The sequence below is a fragment of the Doryrhamphus excisus genome, linkage group LG16 (genome assembly GCF_037039965.1).
Source record: "Doryrhamphus excisus strain RoL-2023G ecotype Guam linkage group LG16, RoL_Dexc_Guam_v1.1, whole genome shotgun sequence".
Lineage (NCBI taxonomy): Eukaryota > Metazoa > Chordata > Actinopteri > Syngnathiformes > Syngnathidae > Doryrhamphus > Doryrhamphus excisus.
Window position 1 is genome coordinate 18,192,972 of NC_136372.1, and position 20,509 is coordinate 18,213,480.

The 20,509-nt window shown below is 46.1% G+C and overlaps 1 protein-coding gene across 1 annotated transcript; it reads right to left on the minus strand.

The window, feature by feature from the left end:
- Window positions 1-700: 700 nt before the first annotated feature.
- nherf1b (NHERF family PDZ scaffold protein 1b) lies at window positions 701-20,371 on the minus strand. The gene is made up of 6 exons (XM_058050070.2): window positions 19,402-20,371; window positions 6,297-6,467; window positions 4,368-4,521; window positions 3,194-3,237; window positions 1,724-1,834; window positions 701-1,643 (listed from the first exon to the last, which is right to left on the minus strand). The coding sequence occupies exons 1-6, from the start codon at window positions 19,975-19,977 to the stop codon at window positions 1,506-1,508; spliced, it is 1,194 nt and encodes a 397-aa protein (XP_057906053.2). The 5' UTR covers window positions 19,978-20,371; the 3' UTR covers window positions 701-1,505.
- Window positions 20,372-20,509: the final 138 nt, after the last annotated feature.

A 20,509-nucleotide genomic window follows, 5' to 3' on the forward strand; every position in this document is an offset into this window, starting at 1 on the left:
TGTGTCGTTAGCAGAATACTATATATTTAAAACTTTCACATTTGTTTGACTAACAATAGGCCATAGTCAACCACTAAACAGTGATCATTGATTAATTATTATTTGTGAAACAGCATGTAGTGAGGGAGTGATATTTGAACCGCGACATAGCGTTATTTACAATTGTATAACTGTATAATTCATATTTAATGGGGTTTCACAACAACAAAACTCCACCTGTATAGTCTCAAGTATTAAATGGTGTATTTTCTGTTTGTCAGGAAGGGCATCCGGAATATGAAGGGCTCAAGCCAAAAATCACTATGCGGATCAAAAAGATCTGTTGTGGCGACTCTAATCAGGAAAAAGCAAAAGAAACAAATGTCTACTACATTGGGTAATGTAATAAGAGTGTAAAGTTGACTATAGGGGTATTATTTCATGTTTAGAGGGCTCTAATAAACCACATTTAGTTGGTCGTAAGCAGGTTTTTATGGTCTATGTTAGCAATTAACCGCCATAAATGAGGGATGACTGTTTTATCCTCCTCTCCTATGAGTAGTTGCCCTGTGATTGTGTTATCTACCTGTTGCTGTGATGCTTATCGCATTATGTCTTTTATGACACCCTGAGTCAGGCTGTTGAAACGTGACTCCGGGCGGAATACTTGACTTCCCACCCAGACTCCACCTCCAGCGGCCCCCGGTGGATTTGAGTTTGAGTAAAGAGACGACACCATGACAGAATAATGCTTTATTACAATAGAGAATCTTTGCTCACTGCTTACACAGCCATTCATTTGGAAAATAATCTCAATATCGGAGAAGCGCAAACATTCTTTTCGACAGACATGATCTGGGAATGACATTTCGAGAAAGGAACGCTTAGTCTGGCAATTCACCCACAAAAGTGTCGTTTCACTTTGAGTCATGTCGTTCACAGACTAAACGATGAGAGGCTTGAGCTGATCACTTCCGAGTCGATTCGATCAAAAATGTAAAAATATACATGATATAAGATATATACATACATGATAAGTGAAGCCCCGCTTAAAATGATTCTGTTTAAAGCTATCAGTGCGTGTTTTCACCAGTTAAAAACCCACCCCGGGAGGACAGCAATGACATTTACCCTATTAGAGACTCGCTTTTTGGGGCAAATATATCACCAATTTGCCGTAATTAGTTCTAAGTTCGACACAAATTGTTAACGAGAGTACAGAAATGAATTTAAGACTTTTGATCCACTCTTACTGATTATCTTCTAAAACTAAATGATACATGATAAGCTGATTGTCAGGTGAGTGGGTGTTGAAGAACACACATAAACATACACACACACACACACACACACACACACACACACACACAGGCATTCAACACAGTCCAGTTGTCCTTGATGGTTAGTAGCACATTACAACGATGTGGAATATAGAATACGACTTTCATAACACAGGATTTCTCTTAAAAAGTGTCTTTTTCTGGTGGTTGTAAAAATGCTGTCTCGTGTCACATGACCTGAAGGCCCTATAGGTTGCTGAAGAGTTCATTTTTCTTGGTCCAGTCCATGGGCGGGGCTCTCTTATTGGAGCGTTTCTGGTGGGCCAGCTCTTTGACCTGCTGCAGGCTCATGTTCAGAGCTGGGATGGCCTCCGGCACGACACCCTGGAGGAGAGAGCGACACCGGGTTCTCTACAAGGTTTTCCATACGGTACACGGGAAGATGGCCGTTTCCTGTCACGTACCTCAGGAGGGGTGCTTGTGGTCGGAGTGGTGAGTGAGGCGTTGGATGAGGTGTTGGATGGAGAAGGGCTGACGGACAGCTTGGAGTCCCTCTCGGCCCCCCTTCCGTTTACCTAGCAACACAAAGCAGCAATTTCACTTTACTGGATTTGTTGGAAAAATATACACACAAAAAATCATATTTTACATTTTTTCTATAGGAGATGCTGTTAAAAAGCTGTCACCAATGAAGGATACTTCATATTCTTTTAAAAAATATTTTTAAAAGCAATATTTAAAGTACCCGCGACCCTCGTGAGGATAAGCGGAAAAAATAAATGAATATTTTAAAGGTTTTACGTACATAGCATTTAAAAGCATCGGTGGAGTACCAGGCACAACCACACGAGGGCAGCCTTGTACTTGTGACGCTATTATGAATTGGCTGTTTTATTTTTTACATATGAGGCCTCTATTAAAAATACAATGATGCGAAAGGAAAAAAAGTACATAAACACATCAAAGTGTGAAAATTACTGTGTTTAGCTAGCATGGAATGTGGTATTTCCTACTTTAATTAGTGTGGGGGTGTAATTTAAACCATCTGTGAGCTTCAATTTGGGATTTATTAGAGGAAAAAATCACCACGATGGATGAAACCATGCTTTTTATGCTCTTTGACCACAGTCGTCTTCCAGAATGAGCTGATATGACAACGGCAGCTCATGTAAAACTCACCTCCAACTCCAAGAATCTTTAACTCCAACCACCCCCACCACCTATCTAAAGTCTACACAGTCCACCTGAGAGCTGACCTGCTGAGCTTTTGAATCAGCAAGTGTTACGCAACCGGGTGGGCCTTCGCTGCTGCACATTAACTAGCAGTTGCATACTTCAGGCATATTTTAAACTATTCACTCAGTGTGTGCATGTTTGAGCAGGATTTAACACTAATGTCGTCCTTATTGTGTTATATATTATTAGAATATATAAATATATATATTTATATTTACATTACAGTGTAGCTAACAAAATGTTATTGCGTGAAACAGGTTTTAAAAAATAACAAAAATGTAAGTAAAATGGAAATGATAGTTATTAGTATTTTCTCCACATTTAGATAACTTTAAAAATTCTAGACTACATGTTGTTTGGTACAGCATTCTTATGATTAAGTCATTAAAAAATTAAAAAATATTTAAAAATTCATTAAAAAATATTTTAAATGTATTTAAAATTTTAGCTATAATATATAACCAATATAAATGTAATGTAATGTAAATGTGAAATGATTTTTAAAGGTTTTCAAACACGTCCACACGTACACTCGCAACGGAGAGCATAGGGTGGAGGCTTGTGTGGCGTGCTGTGCAAAGTAAGACAATGACAGGAAGACGCCAGGTTTTTGGCCATTAATAACTGAACGTGACTTCCTTGTAGTAGGAGGAACTCAGCTACTCCGCCATATTTTCCGTCTTATTAGCAGGTCTTACCTTCTCCTCCATTCCTCCATTGACGTCAGGCTCAGGTAGCGGACCTGGAGAGAACACAACACATCATTATCAATGGGCATCAGTGGTCTTGACTGTATGTATAGTGATGCTATCGCTTATTTTACCATTACTAGTACTACTACTACTTTATTGTACTGTACACATATGAGCACGCCATCCACGGTTCTCACGTGGTTCATCTTCTATGAGATGTTGAATGTTCTGTCCCATCATCACAGACGGCTCATCCACCCCTTACCTTCCATCCCTCAGGCACGGCTGATGATGGCCTATTAGAGGAGATAATAGCTGGTCCTTCAGTGTTGATCTGTGGTTGGAGTCCTCTGCTGGTCTGTGTGTGTGTGTGTGTGTGTTTGTGTATTGTGTGTATTGTGTGTGTGTGTGTGTCTTGGCTCAGAAAGGAGCCTCTCCATTTCTCTGTGCAGCCCAAGGCTGAGAGGCCACTCAGAGTGAGCTCCATGGAAACCAAACAAAGGTGCTAACCGGCCAGTGTGTGTGTGTGTGTGTGTGTGTGTGTGTGTGTGTGAGAGAGGGCAGCGCAGTTAAGAGTCAGCAGGCAGGTGCCCACCGAGTGGGCAGCGTGCGAAATGCATCTGGTCACCTGGGAAACGCCAGGCGAGAATGCCTTCCCTGCCGTTTTAATGAAAGACTGTCGAGCGACCGTCATGGAAACGCTCCAGAAGTTTATGAAACATTTGCCCCGCTCTGGTTTAACGGTCCCGCACACGAAAAGGCCGCGTATTTATTGACATGAATATGCTGAAATGATGACGGTGCAATCTATTTACGACGCAGCGTCTTCCCTAGTGAATGCATTTCTTTCTTTTGCTCATGGGTTGCTATGCCAACAGGGCATGAGCAGAGTACCACCACCTACTCGTGTCATGACTGTGCTAGGGCTCCCCCTAGAGGCTAGATTGGGGGGGCAGGAAATGACTGCAGTCTGTCTATGATTGTTGGCAGAATGAGACAGGACAGAAATATGAGGCGGATGAAAAGAGAGGAAGTCCTGCAGAAAGACTTTTAGGAGCCACCAAGAGTCCAAAAGTCCTGTTTTCGGGCCAACAGCAAGCGAGACCATAAAGCGGCAGTCAAACATTACGAGATGAGTGACTCAGTGGAATCATTCTCCAACGTGGGCGTGTCCTCTCACCGGTCAGGTGGTCAGCAGTGGGGGCCACTCGGCACCTCTTGAAGAAGGCGTCGGCTTCCGGGTCCACCACCAGCAGACGGGTCTCGTCCCCGCCGGCTTTGATGCTCGCCACCACCTCGGAGTGTGTTTTGCCCTCCACCGACACGCCGTTCACCTGAGGAGGACGCAAAATTAGATTCCCACAGAAGACGTTTTTACCAATATTATCTTTGTCAGGAAATCCGGAGCATAAATTCCTCCCAAATGTTCAAATCAGACCTGTTTACCGACTGGACTGTCTTTCTAGTGTGCGGTGCCAGGAGGTGCCCCCCCTTCAGGCCCTGCTGGGTGTCGTGGGATGAAATCACCATGGGAAAACATGAGAAATGTGGGATTGCGTCATAGGGTGGGCCTGCTTGTCTAAGCCGGTCCCACAGAGGAAGCTGGACAATAGCGGCTCGGCCAGTAATAGCAGCGACAATGGCGCTCCGCTCCCCACAAAGCCCCGCTCCTCAGTGGGTGGTGCGGCTGTCTGGGGGCCCTCGGGGGGGGGGGAGGACCGGGAGCCCCCTCACCGACCCACGTTTAATCAGCGCAACGTCTCTGTCTTCATCCATATTTGATTGAATTCTCTGTCAATGCCTCTGTCTGTGACACTACGGGCCTGAAAGGATGCTAGCAGGCTACAACCTGGGGCCCCGACGCAGCCGACACTTTAACCACGTCTTAAATCAAACCTTTGGGCAAACCTTTTGACGCACGGGCCGCATTGGCTTCATCAAATACATTCCATACACAAGCGGTCATCAAACAGAACAACATACTTGCTCACGGTGCAACAAAACAAAAACACAACATATCCACAGTGAGTTACCGTATCGTATAAATCAACGAGTACGACTACGTGGGTGATTCACAACAACTAAGCGCTAAACATAACATAACATTAAACCGTTGTTCCCAAATTACCGCAAGACATGCTGGGTAGTCCAGCTGCAAACACAATATGAACTATGAACAATAAAAACATTGGATATCAATAGTATGTTCACTCCTATTTGTTTACTTCTCTGACAACCTTGTGGAGAGTACCACAAGTTACCCTGCATGCCTTGCGGCAGGGATATATGGGTATGCATAGATATTTATTTGGTGCAGTGGGCAGGTTCTGTTGTGTTTATGTGCTGTTTGCACAGATTGCAAAAGGAATATGAAAATGCCTGGTGGGCCGGATGAAGACGCTTGGCGGGCCTGATGTGGCCCATGGGCTGTAGTTTGACCACCCCTGATGAATCGTCAGTTTCCTTACTTGGATCCATGTTTGAGAGAAGAGGCCGGTTTTTATGTTTAGGGGTTTTCAGGACATCAGGAAGGAAACAAGACTTCACGGAGGACAGATTGGTATTAAAGAAAGAAGCAGGCTTCACTACACGTTTTAAATTCAAGCTTGTCGCTCTGCCAAACACGGTTGACTACAGCCTATTATTACTATCCCAACATATGCATACTGAAGCACATATCATTAAAGCGTATACATAACGAAACTAACGACAATACTACAATAATCAGATGATGCATTCAAAGACGCTGGCCACTAGATGTCAGTAATGTTACTGTAATGTTTTGTGAGACACACAAGCACCAGCCTCGATCAGGCTTTTATTACGGGTGAATGATGTCACAACATGCCCAATAATCCCAAACTGGAGTTGGGATGACATAAAAAACCCATTCAATGTTCAAACGGGTACTTTCTCTAAAGTTCCTTTTTCTGGCGGTCCCTCACACCCGGTTATTACTCTCATGAGTATTTATGAGCCAAGTTGCCGTGCGGTTATGTAAGCTCGACGGCGCGACTGCGAGCTGGATTATTTATGTGTTGAACGAAAGCGTGCGGACGAGGAGTTCCCCGTAAACACACCAGCATGGAGCAGCAACAGCAAAAAGTACCTGGACTATCCTGTCCTTGGGCTGCAGGCCTGCCCGCTCCGCCGGGGAGTCCTCATCCACGGCTCTGATGTACTGGCCAGGCCGCGCCCGCTCGCTGTGCAGGTTGAAGCCGTATCCGTTGGCCTCGCGCTGGATCACGCAGAGGCGTGGTCGCCGCTCAGGGATGGCCTCCTGCAACCCAGGAGCAGAGAAAGCACATTTCAATACACTTGGCATGCAAGAACGTCTCGCTCTTTTGTGTGAGGTCCCCAACCGCGGGAGTCCGCTGGGGGAGAACCAGAGGCACAAAGATGACGGAGAGCTCCATGGACTCGTTAAGCATGAAAATGGCGCCCAGGTTGAACATGAAGGAGGTCGCCGCATGCTGATGCGCTCGGCGGTGCTTCTAAAAGTCCTCCGTAAAAAGAAAGCCGCACTTTTGAGCCGGCGTGACTTCAGCTGCTCCCCAGGAAGGAAGGGGGTCTTGGTGTCAGAGAATGGAAGCGTGTGATTGGAGGAAGCTTTAAGCCGGGGGCACTTGAGGAAGGGACCGCTTCCGGCATCGTCTCCTGTCCTGCTTGTTCCAGGAGCTAACAAGGACAATGGAATCTGGGCGTTGACCTCCGACCTCTGACCGCCTCGTCCCTCTCCGGGATGGCAGGAAGAGTTATTGTCATCCAGGAAAAAACTCCTGAATCCCACAACCTCCCTTCCGTTGGGTGGCTGATGCCGTTTCTTTATTTAGCCGAGAAGGCTGCTAGCTTGTGCATGGAAGTGGTCAGAACGTTGGACAAGTTCTACGCGTGTCAGAGCCCAGCAGGCGGAGGTCAGGGTGATCTTAGTCACGCTGACCCAGTCTAATCCAACCTCTTCATCATGAGGAAGCGTTCGACAGAAATTGTAGAACTCGTAGCTTTATTCATCTTAATCAAATTGATCGGTACCGTTGCGCAATAATTCACCAAATGATTCCATTCTAGTCATACAGTTCTTGTATCTCGGGGGGGCGGAGGCGGGGCTGTTAGCGTACACACAGAGTGTAACGTCGTTTAATTTAAAATCTCACCGAGTCTCGTTCTCATAGACCAAATCTCGTTTACCGTGAACTTTACTTTTCCTGGTAGGAACCATACGGCAACAAAAACGAATTGGACTGCACCTCATTTTCGTTTTTCTCAATTTTTAAATCATCCAAAAAAAAAAAAAAGAGGTAAAATCGGGATCCCTCTCCGGTTGGGAACAATGTGTATCCAAGCATGGGAACTTTAGGGTCTGTTCGGTGGTCAAGTGGTTAGCGCGCGGACCTCACAGCTAGGAGACCCGAGTTCAATTCCACCCTCTGCCATCTTTGTGTGGAGTTTGCATGTTCTCCCCAGTGGGTTTTCTCCGGGTACTCCGGTTTCCTCCCCCATTCCAAAAACATGCTTGGTTGAGTGTGAATGGTTGTTTGTCTATATGTGCCCTGTGATTGGCTAGCCACCAGTCCAGGGTGTACCCTCTGACCCGAAGACATCTGGGATAGGCTCCAGCAACCCTAAGCGGTAGAAAATGAATGAATGAAGTCGTGGAGGAGAATGAGAGAGCAAGATGGCTAAAGCATGAGGAGCATTAAACGTGATCACCGGGAATGAGGAGGAGGCGCAGGCACACGCGAGTGAAATAAAAATGGCGTCCAGATGGAGACCATGATCTCATACGAGTCATTCACTTTCTCTCTCGTCCTCTTTCGTACCCCACGTCCGCCATCATGGTTGAATGACATGTTCATCTTCACGCCAGCCGTTGAATCCCGGCGTGCGCTCAGCATGTTTTGTGCTGAGATGTTCAGCTGATAAGAGAGGCGGACTTTCAACAGGCAAGTCAATCATTACACAAGAGTCATCGTCTTATGACTTCACGTCCTTCACCTCGAGCACGGCTACAAACGCTTTTACGCAACGCCCACGGAAAAAGTGATGAAGTTCAGCCTTTTGCTATCTCCTTGCAGTTAATGTTCACTTTAACGTGCCTGAATCGCAGTTTCTGATGACATCGACACCTCCGGAATCGTCTCCGCTACATGAGCTAAAGCAGGTAGCGGGAACGACATTCCCTGGACTACTCTGCCATAGCTGGAAAACAACATGACAAGTCCGTGAGGACCAGCCGCAGCCCCACCCTAACTCACAAGTTTGTCCAACAATTGGAAATTGAAGGTCATTACTCATCTTACACAACGCAAAAGTCATCACACAGCAACTTAGCATTTTCCCATAATGCATTTCATCTAAGCAAAGCGTTTCATTGGAGGGCAAGCGGCATAGAAAATGAATGGATGGCGCTGCAATGCTTACACTGTCCACCAGAGGGAGACAAAGGAGCCCAGAGGGAGGCTGACGTTATCGCAGCGTTATCGTGGCAATTTATCATTTTCATTCATCATTTATATGCATTTAGTATTCTTTGCGTGTAAAACTGTCATCGTAAAACTATAAAAAAAAGTTTTGTGTGTCTTGAATGCTTTTGGGGGCTGCACGGCGGTCGAGTTTTCTTTGGGGACTCCGGTTTCCTCCCACATTCCAAAAACATGCTAGGTTAATTAGCGACTCCAAATTGTCCATAGGTATGAATGTGAGTGTGAATGGTTGTTTGTCTATATGTGTCCTGTGATTGGCTGGCCACCAGTCCAGGGTGGACCCCGCCTCTTGCCCGAGGACAGCTGGGATAGGCTCCAGCATGAGGATAAGCGGTAGAAAATTAATGAATGAATGAATATTTCTTTTGGTAAAAATAGATTTGGTTAAAGTACATTTTGGTTTGAATTGGTAGCGTAGTCAACATCTGTCATCATTACTTTGATTGACAGCTACGGAGAGCAATAAGGGTTGTGGAAGATTCCGACAGTGGTGACAACTTCGGGTTGGCATCAACCAGGAGTGTGTGTGGAACTCGCTGAGCACACAAGACAAGAAGGCGTCCCAGGAGGACACGCTGACTCGGCCCTGCCTGCCTGCTCGTTATCCTCGTTATCTTTATCGAGGTGATGACGGCGTGTGCGCCGTGTGCCTCGTGGTGACAACATGCCCGTGTCATCTCACGGCTTGTTCAGATGGACTCAAACAGAGGACAAATGACTCAAAGAGAGGACACGGGAACGGTCGGTGAAGTCTTCCCTCACTGCAAGGACAATGTAACGTCTGTTTGAGATGGCCTGGGACACGTCGTCTTCTGTGAATGTTTGCTTGAGCTCGCACGTCCCCGGGGCCCCAAGCATGTGTGAAGGGAGACCTTGACGGGTTGGGTTCAGTTACTTCACTGCAGACTATTGGGCAAATAATAACTCTCTAACTGTCAATCAAAACCACAAGAGATCGACACCTAGCGGGCTCGGTTTGATGATATTCTTTCAGCTACCTTTACTGGCAACTCTACAGCACAAACATGGCACAGGTATTACCCACAATACCCCACAGCAAAATCTAATCCAGGGGTCTCAAACTCAATTTAGTTGGGGGCCACAAAAAAACAAAAAAAAACCCGCATTTATTAAAAACAGAAAAATTAATAAACTTTGCTTTGGTTTCAATTTTCTACAATAAAAGCTCTGATAAAACATTCCACTGTTCTCAAATATCTTACTTTTTATTTTTCTACACAAAATAAGATGAAAAATAAATAAACAAATCAAGAATAAAGAAAATCAATCAATCAGTAATAAATAAATAAATATAATAATAATAATAAACTTAAGAAAGCACATATAGTTGGTGGGTAGACAAATTAGTTTTTTCAGATTAAAAGTAACAAAGCATTATTAGAGCCCTGTAGACATGACAAAACACGACTATAGTCACATTTATACTCTTTTTATTTACAACATATTGCGCAACTGCAGGGTCTTGAGACACATGCTAACTCGCAAACTAGAGAGCTAGCGACCTAAACGGTAGCCTTCAAGTTATTTCCTTTCAACTTAAATAGCCAAAAACTTACCACTTCCACACGGATAGGGAGGATAACTATTAACAGTTATTTAACCTTTAACATGAACATTAATCAAACGTAATATTTTTTTATGGGTACATGATACCATACAGCATCCATATCCATACTAACATTAAACTTTCATATCAAGGCGGGGGCCTTGAAATTGTGTCCCGCGGGCCACATTTGGCCCATGGGCCGCATGTTTGAGACCCCTGATCTAATCCAACCCAATGGACTTCTAATGGAAGGCAGAATGCCTCCATTGTCTTCCACTAGATGGCAGGCATCAGTTAACTTGCTCAGTGTACATTGAAAATATACTAGTACATGTACCCTCAGCAGTACTTTTAGTTCAATGCCACTGACTTCTCTACTGTGTGTAAAATCCCTCCGAAGATGGAGGAGGGAAGTGTTACACAGGAACTGTCGACACATCTTCTCTCAATATGCTTCCTCTGCTCGGACCCACTTCCTGACATCAAAGCCAAAAACGGCGTCTAAGCGCCGCTAAGGACGCCGTTGTTTAGCGAGCGTCTTGCACACATGTACAATTTACGGCCAATTTACAGAGGACGCAACAAACCTGAAGCATATGGTAAACAAGCCGTGGTCACGTCCTGACTGAGATCAGACAACCTCTGGACGGGACGAGTAATCCAATTAAGGCTGCAACGGCCACGTATTTGCTTAATCTGCTTCTAATCTGCGGCTCGCTGTCGTAGAGGGCAAGTTGTCACAGGCCGCTGCCCGTTTGTTTTGTCAGCAGGAGGCAAAAAACAACATGCAACGTTGGCGTTGGGACACCATATTACCACTCTTAATATGTGACCTTCATAAACGATGCACCAGCTGACTGGCGACTAGTATTTATGACCAATAACACATTCCCATGTGACTGATGCCGTACCGTGCATTCCAAACGACTCTTTTATTGTTGGTTGTTTGCTTAGCAGCGGCTAACCTGAGTGACAGATGAGAATGACGCAAATTAACTTCATTTTGGACTCTTAGGAAAAACAATCAGACTGCACTTCCGCAATAACAAACAAAAACAGACTGTGTACATATATTTATACTCTTTATTCTGTATATTTTGTATTTCCATTTTTTTTAATAGATGCGTCTGCAACTACTTCACCAAAACAAATTCCTAGTATGTTTGATTATACCTGGCAATAAACCATTTCTGATTCTGATTCTGATTCTGGGTTAGCCCTTTATTGTTTTGAGCTAATAGTGCTAGCAGTCATCCATACGTCCCTTCTGCTACTGTTTTTTTTCTGATTTAACACGGGAACACGAAATCTTCAAGGTCATACGACCAAAAACCAACAACACATAGTTGTGGTCTATAGAAGGGGAATGCTAGTAATCCTCTTGCTTTTAAGGAAGATTGACAGTTGAAAGGAACGTATGACGCGAGGGCCCCCGCCGTGCACTATAGTACTCATTACGTGTACACATCCAGTACACGTGAGAAGAAACGTATACTGAATATGAACGCCATCATCGGAATATGCTGGCTTTGTCGTATGTAAAATAATATGACCGTGTGCTTGGCAGACTGAGGTAAATGTGATATCTTCGAATATTGCCCCGTTTATAGCTCACCACTGAGCGCATTTTCCAGCTGAGTCATTCATTTGTCATTTTCTACTGGCTGAACATCAGGGAAAATTAATAATATGAAATTAATAATAAAATGTCATATAAGCACTGTAGCTTTCACTTTGATACACAAAAATATTCATTCATTTTCTACCGCTTATTATCACAAGGGTTGCAGGCGCGCTGGAGCCTATCCCAGCTGTCTTCAGGAAAGAGGCGGGGTCCGCCCTGGACTGGTGGCCAGCCAATCACAGGGCACATATAGACAAACAACCATTCACACTCACATTCATACCTATGGACAATTTGGAGTGGCTAATTAACCTAGCATGTTTTTGGAATGTGGGAGGAAACCGGAGTCCCCGGAGAAAACCCACGCATGCATGCCTCCTAAACACTCATCCACCGTGCAGCCCCAAAAGAAATATTGAAAATCTTTATAATCTCTTGAAGACACACAAAACTTTTTTATAGTTTCACAATGACAATTGCATGACAAATGCATATATATGATGAATTAAAAGGATAAATTGCCACATTGGTGCTAGCAGGGGTGCTGCGATGACGTCAGCCTACCCGGAGAAAACCCACCATGCACAAGGAGAACGTGCAAACTCCACACAGAGATGGGCGAGGGTGGGATTGAACTCGGGTCTCCTAGCTGTGAGGTCTGCACGCTAACCATTCCACCACCGTGCAGCCCTACACAGTAATAAGGCTTAGTATTTAGCCGTGCAGCAAGCGTACCTAATGAAATGGCCCCCGTGGACTCTTTGGCAGCAAAAACTGAGAAGTTGCTTTGAATAGCAATCATTCCAAAACAATGGCAGGCCTCATTGAATATTCTCCAAACACACCAGCAGACCACCGCCGTGGATCTGATGCTGCTGCTAGAAGCTGGCATCTACAGCTTCACGCCATCAGGCAATCAGACATTATGCTGAGCTTATATAGATGCCACCATTTTTGAAAAGATCCTGTATTAGGACAGATGCACAGGCTTAATTATGGTGAGAATCTGACATAGCAATTAGTTTTCCCTATTTGGGTCCTAATTAGGGGAAGGCTTAATAACGGTAAAGGTACTATGTATCCAGTGCAATGATCATACAGTATTATTGGAGTATTATGGGATGCATGCTGACACCCAAAGAGCTGCATAATAATCATCTGCTCTGCACGTGGAGCTCAACTGTGAGGCTGAGGAGGCGGTCTGTGGTCTGTGTTAGCGTGAAGGAGTGTGTGTGTGTGTGTGTGTGTGTGCCCACCATGTAGAGCAGGGGTCTCAAACATGCGGCCCGCGGGCCAAGTGTGGCCCGCAGGACACTAGTTTGAGGCCCCCGGCTCAAAAATAAATTATTACGTTTGATTAATGTTCATGTTAAAGGTTAAATAACTGTTAATAGTTATCCTCCCTATCCGTGTGGAAGTGGTAAGTTTTTGGCTATTTAAGTTTAAAGGGAATAACTTGAAGGCTACCGTTTAGGTCGCTAGCTCTCTAGTTTGCGAGTTAGCATGTGTCTCAAGACCCTGCAGTTGCGCAATATGTTATATATTTATTATAATATAATAATATATATTTATTTATTACTGATTGATTGATTTTCTTTATTCTTGATTTGTTTATTTTTCGTCTTATTTTATGCAGAAAAATAAAAATTAAGATATTGGCCCAATCTCACCCAGACCCTAGCTCCAGTGGCCCCCAAGTAAATTGAGTTTGAGACCCCTGATGTAGAGCATCTCCGTCCGTTTTCACGGCAGCCCGGCCCACAGCTCCTAATACCAAAAAAAGTAAAAGGAGCTGAAACGTGGGAGTGGATGCGGCCTCCCTCCGAGCCGGCAGCTCGGCAGCTGCTACAGTAAGCCGCCTTGATAGCGAAGCTGTCACACTCAGCTGGTCGCTCTTTCAAGTCTCCATATCGCTTTTTCCTCCTCGCTTTCACCCCCCCGCTCCTCGAATGGGGGGCGGCGCTCCCGCCAGTTTGGCTTTTGATCAGCATAGAGAAGGACCACGCGGTGCCACCGGGCCCGGCACCATGGTTACCGGGCGACAGGACCAATCAGGCGGCCTCCGGGGCCTTGTGATTGTCATGTGTCGTTTTTGGCTCAGACGAACGAACTCCCAGACAAACTTAATCAATGTTTGATGCCCCCCCCCCATTGTGAAGTGGCTCCCCTTTTTTAACCACCACAGTGCACGTTTTGTGCTCCTGAGTGCACGGAGCGCACCACTCTCCCGGGCGGGACGGGGGTGTTGGATTTCAAGCGGGTCCATTGAACCAGCTGGGAAGCAGGCAGAGGAGGGAAACAAAGCATCCTACTGTCCCCCGCTTCCATTCCAGGATGGGACAAGCGGGACAAAAGACGGCAAAGCAACACTGTAGGCAGGATTCCCATGACAATAGATTCTTTGGGGAGAAGGCCTGAAATAGACAAACAATGTCAATCAACACAGCAAGGAGGGGACGGGGACGGGGACGGGGGGGTGTTTGGGGGCAAAGACCGTGATAAGACCAAATCTTGATTCCTGGAAGATGGTTCTTCTTTGAAACTCATCCAGATGACCCCACGCTGACTGACAGCTCCACGCAATCAAACAAGTTTTATCTCCTCAGCCAGTCTTCCTGTCCACGACCCCCCACCCCTGCGGACCCGACTCCCTCAGAGTTCCTCTCTTCCTCCTTCAGGCTCCTTCAGGCTCACAGACCCGCCTCAGAAAAAAAAACAAAACAAAAATCAGCCGTCATCTTCCAAGAATAAAGTCTTGGAGAGAAAACGTCAACAAGGACACGTCTTACACAGATGGCTGCATTCCCCTCACACATCACCCCCCCCCCCCCCCCCATACAGGATTTGTGAGGAAAGTTGGACTTTAACAAACATAAAAATGTAACAAAAATACTAATTCTCAAGTGTATTTCTTTTCACGGACGTAAAACCGGTGAGGTGTTGCTAATAGGTAACTATTGCTAACTACACTACGCAATAATCAATACCTCTTTATTTTTTTGGTGTGTTATTACATATATCTGAGACATATCCAAATGGATTGGTAGCACACAAGCTATCGATAGCATGACCAATAAAGAAAGATATGAAGTAAGAAAGACACGTGGAAACGCTAAAGGAGCGGCTAAGTGATCATTAATGATATCAGACTAATTAACCCCAACCAGGACTTTAGAACTGCTGGCAAGGTCACAACATGCAGCATACAAAGCGCTAGCCGTCAAGCTAAAAGCCAGGACATATTTTCCCACAATCCACCTGGCCGTCCTCCATTTGTAGTATTACTGGAGCGGACTCTAGTGTCCATTGTGATGGACGCTGGGAAGAGACGAGGACAATTAGGGGTGAGTCTATTTCAGGGTGAACGGAGTGTCATGTCCGCCCCCACCCCCAACCCCGGCAGGGCGCGGCCCTCCCGCTTATTGTCCGGCCGGGGGTGGTGAACCTTTAGCAGAATGGAATGTGGCATTGTGGACTCTCAGTCCAGTAGAGACCGAATCGCTATCACCAGAAACAGCCCCGCCTCGCTCACACACACACACACACACACACACACACACACACACACACACACGGACACGAGGCCCAGGTTCACGGCGACCTTGGACTCGGACAGCACAGTGAGCCTGTTGTTGGGAATGGCGTCACAAAGACGTATTCGCCACACGGAGCGTTATGATTTGCATTTGTGATAAATTGTAACCAACAGTTACCCCCCACCCCCCCCCAAGTCCCATCCTGTATGAATGGGACTTTGGTCCAGGAGCGTCGTTGTACCTTCTGTACCTTCTGTACCTTCTGTACCTTCGCAGTGCATAAGGCGATCGGATGGCGCATGTTTAACTACCGACATGGCACTCATTGAAATACGTGGAAATTAACATCCACTAACATGCTCAAATATGCTTCCTTCTTGCTGGAGATGGCGTATCTGCAGGAGAGATGGCGATAGCTGCAAGAGTTAAATAACCAGTTGCCAGAATAGACTCACTAGTCTCTGGGAATGAATCATTGTTGTCCGAATAGCTGGCAAAAAGTTCTCCTCCCGACCAGTGTGGTAGTGGTACATTTGTGGCATGTTGTAGAAGAAGTAAATGGAGATGCCAACTAGCGGTGGCCGTCTGTTATGTCCCCACAGCAATATACGAGGGACTACTGTACTCTAAATAAGCTAATAGTACACCATGGCTTCCTACTACCTAGCATACTTTCTCATAAACAATGAGGTGTAGAGAAATCTTTTCAGTGGTGAGACAATGAATGCTATAACGCGCACCTGAAAGCGTATAGAAAGGCGCATACGTAGTACGAACTGGTACGTGCGGCCACGCCCAAAGAACACACGAGCCAGATTGTGAACAATACCTGCTACGGTTGATACACAGCATCAGCTGGACTGTTTACTTTGAACCCTGATTGAGAAGGCGCCTAATATTTAACCAGTATCACTGGTGTTTTATTGGTTTATGTGTACTGGAGTCTCCGCCTTTGCTGCTTTATCTCCGGCGCACAATCGGCCCGCTATCGGCCGACTGCAAATATCACAAGTCAGGACGTTTAAACTGTCGAAATATATTCACCGATACTGTACAGGTTGTACTGCATTCACACACTTTCTACTTCATCTAGTGGAGTTAGCATCTAGGAAGGCTAGTTTAGCCTTTTATCAGAGTTTCACGGCAGCAAATACTCGGAGCGAGGTCGGAGAGGGAGGCCCAAGAAGACAAGGTGGGGTACCGGTCCACCAACAATGGCAGGAAATGTTCTGCAGTCCATAGAAGGCCGAGACTCAACTCAAAGCCACAGCAGCAGGCACACAAACACTCGCCATTGCTGTTTCGAATACTAAGTGCATGTGTGGTGAATAAAGCGCTGGTGGCGGGAAATTGCCATTTATCAACATGAAATCTTAGATTTGACCTCTTAGAGGTCATGAAATCTTAGATTTGAAATCAATCAGATTTGAATGCGACAGAACCGCCGCAGAACCGCATTGAAGCCAGAATATTAGAAACACCTCCCAGCATGATGCAGTGCAGTACTACACAACTACAAACTCCATCAGATGGACCCCCTGAACGCACCATAGATGTTGGGAGACACAAATGTGACATTGGTAACACGTACGTACTAGCGAGTTGCATTCGGGGCCTTCCGAAATAGTCGTTTTTATGGCCGTATTTTGGCCTTTGGCGTGGAACGTGAAGCGGGGATCTACTGTAGTAAAATTTACCGAGAGCAAATATTGATATTATATATATATATAATATTATATATTATAATATTGATAGGCTATTTAAAAAGACGTTATTTTCTCCCACATTCACACTTACACTTGAACACAACCAGGCTAGCTTATTTGCTTCTTCCTGTGTTTACTCTCCGGGCGCTGTGCAGATGGCCGAACGCTGCAGATAAAACACTTGATCTCCACGCCACACAGACCATCCGATCTTCCTACACCAATGTTTTGGGAATTTTCTTCCAACATCCTGCCCGGCATTCCTGCGCCCCCAACCCCGCGGCCCGGCCGGTGTCACGCCGACATCCTTGCACCGCCTTCACAGCAACACGGAAAAGTTCAAAAGAGCAACGCAACGCCCTCTCCGGAAGCCGAGGAGAATCCTGCATGGTTGCCATGGTAACGCTGATGTATGTGGGCGGCAGTGAGGCACGCAGGTAGGGTGCCAGTGTGTGATGGAAATGAAAAGACCCGCTCTAGTCGTCATCACAAAATACTTTGGGTGCAAAGATCCTTTACTTGCTTGTCTACCAGGTAGTAAAGATATTACTAGTATTACTATTACTATAGTACTATTACCGGCGAGTGCACTCTAGCAGTTGCGTAACTAATTTCAATATATTTATGAAGACGTCTCCGGAGCTGATTGCGTGTATAATTATTAACACAACATTCACTTTAGTGACAAATTAAGTGGTCTACTTTATTAAAAATACACTTATGGCAAGCATAACCAATATCAGGCATACTTCCTGTTGCATGAATCATCCATTTGCATGTTCTAAAAATGTCTTTTGGTTGTCGTTGCAACGACGGCGTGGCGAAAGTGTGCTCGGCGAACGGCGCCCATCACCCCCAAGCTGTTGTGTGGGAGGGTTCACGAATGACGCATCGGCCCCAACGTCGGATACACCTGCACGGTGTCATGGCGGCCAAAACGATACTTAGATAAGAAAACGTTCAACAACAAGAATGCTTAATAATCCTAATTTGGATTAGCAACTAATTACATATGCAGGATTCATGCTTTATGTATTATCATAATATTATTATTAATCTAGCCATAAGTTGGTTGAGGTAACAGGTACTTATACTGTGAGTATCAGGTATTGTTACTATGGCCTGACTCATTGTTGACATATCAGTCACGTTTTTTTCACTATTAAAATCCAGCTAGTGCAATATTAAAGATATAAGTGCAATATATTAAGTATTTTTATAATGCCTCATATTTAACCCTCTGGGAAAAGTGTTAATACTTCATTTTTTATATTGTGTATTTTGTACTGCTTCACTGATTCTGTTCTCTTACTGCTGTGCGATGCAACTTTCCCCACTGAGTGATGAATAAAAACTTATTATAATAATAATAATAAATATTTTATCTTATCTTATCGAGCCAGGCTCATTAATAGGGCGGTTATGGAACTACACAAAATGGATGCTTCCTACCAGAAACATCTTAAAATGGTTATTATTAGTTTGGAGTCCACCCGCCCCGATGATGACGGCCCCCCACAGCAGCTCCAGCAAGAGGGTCAGACATAACCTGGGGGGTAAACATCCACCGTGCGGAGTGAGACAGATGTTCCACCGTGGGCCGAGATGCTTCCCTCTACTGCTTTTTAATGAACCCTGGTGCCGAGTTCACAACCTCACACACACACACACACACACAGCGTGGGAACAAGACAAACAAGAGCAGAGGCAGCAACAAGTGGCCACTGTGCAGGGAGAAAGCAATAGCCCAAACTGAGGATTCATTTCAGGGAACTAAACAGCTAGTACAAGTTTTAAAATATTTCTTTCTGTACACGGCGGCCATAACAACATGAATCCTACCACTGTGATAACGCTTACATGACTTTGAAATCCTGGAAAGGAGGAAGTGGACGGTTCTGTTCCTCTGACCTGAACCCTGGGTTGTTTGTCCTCTGGTCCCCCCCCTCCCAAGCCGGTGTCCAGCCAGGGTGGGGGTGCAGCTCACTATAGTTAGAAGCTATTCTCTCAGCGTTTAATCCAATTTGCAGGGTTGGTTCTTAAATGCCACCTGAGACTTTTCCACCTCTACTCAGTGTTGGTCTGCCCCAAAGGTCACAACATTAGGTACAGTGTTTAGGCAACACGACCTGGATCAACACAACCTCTAGTTTGCAGTGACGCATTTGTTGACAATAGTTACATTTATATATTTACTCATATTTGGCTGTATAAACCTCCCCGGAAGTGGAAAATGACAATACGGCGTTTTAGTAGAAGTAGCAAAAGATGAAGCCCCCGAACCCCGAACAAGCTCACCTTGTCCGAACTGATGCTCAGCTTCCTCCCGACGTCCCCGTCAAGCTCCCCGTTACTGTCCGGTACCGGCGTGCTCTCCCCGGACGTCCCACCGCGCTCCTCCTCCGCCCGGACCTCGTCGCCGCGCCGCTCATCCCCGTTTTCCGTCCCCCCGACCTCCTCGTCCTCCCGGTCGGCGTCCCCCTCGTCCTGCCGCTCCTCTTCCCGCGCGCCCACCTCGTCCCGGAAAGGGAACGGGAGCCCTTCGTCGACGTACTCCTTCAAACACTTGATGTCGTGTTTCTTGAGCAGCTGCTCCGTGTCCGGGTCCACCACGATGAGCTCCAGGCGGCCCGAGGCGGCTCGTATCCGGCTCACGACCTGCTGGTGGCTCTCGTTCTCCACGTCCTCCCCGTTGACGAAGACCAGGCGGTCCCCGGCCAGGAGCCCCGAGGCTTCGGCCGGGCTGTCGGGCTCCACCAGCCGAATGAACTGGCCCGTCTTCCCCTTCTCGCCGTGGAGGTGGAAGCCGTACCCGTTGTCGCCTTTCTCCAGCGTGCAGAGCCGGGGCCGCGGGTACTGGCTTGGACTCGGCATGGTCGGCTCAACCTGTTGCTCGATAGCCGTGGAAAAGACGAGACGAGACGAGACGAGACGAGACCCGCTGGGATGCTTCGGAGAAGTGCGAGCCCTTCGAACAAATACCCGAGCTCACTTCCACTCGTGACGGGTTCAAAGTCTGAACGGGGTCGTGGTCCTGCCTGTGACCTGCATGCGTAGCGGAGCGAAGGTCCCGGTCCAAAACTCAGTCCTCGGTTCTCGGTCCTCGGTCAACAGACTCTCCTCGACGCTGGTAGAAAGTCCACTCAGGAAGAGGGAGGTGCGTTCACGGACCAGCCCAGCTGGTCTCTTCATGCAAAGTAGCCTAAGCCTCAACTAGTACATCCTGACGGGAAAGTCACTTCATTAGGTACACCCGAAGCACAGCAAATACTGTATCTGCGGTATTTGTATATATTATGGTATGACATGTGAATATTAACTCCAAAAATATATTGAAATACTACAAATATTTATGATATGAAACTGCCATAAGACCCACGAATAGTTAAGTGTAGGACGTGAGAGC

Coding starts and splice junctions, on each gene's coding strand:
- nherf1b (XM_058050070.2), bottom strand. CDS start 19,977: ATGCCGAGTCCAAGCCAGTACCCGCGGCCCCGGCTCTGCACGCTGGAG. Junction 4,522..6,296: donor CCAAGGACAGGATAGTCCAG/GTACTTTTTGCT, acceptor CGTCCTCCTCAG/GTGAACGGCGTGTCGGTGGA. Junction 1,644..1,723: donor CCACAAGCACCCCTCCTGAG/GTACGTGACAGG, acceptor TCTCTCCTCCAG/GGTGTCGTGCCGGAGGCCAT.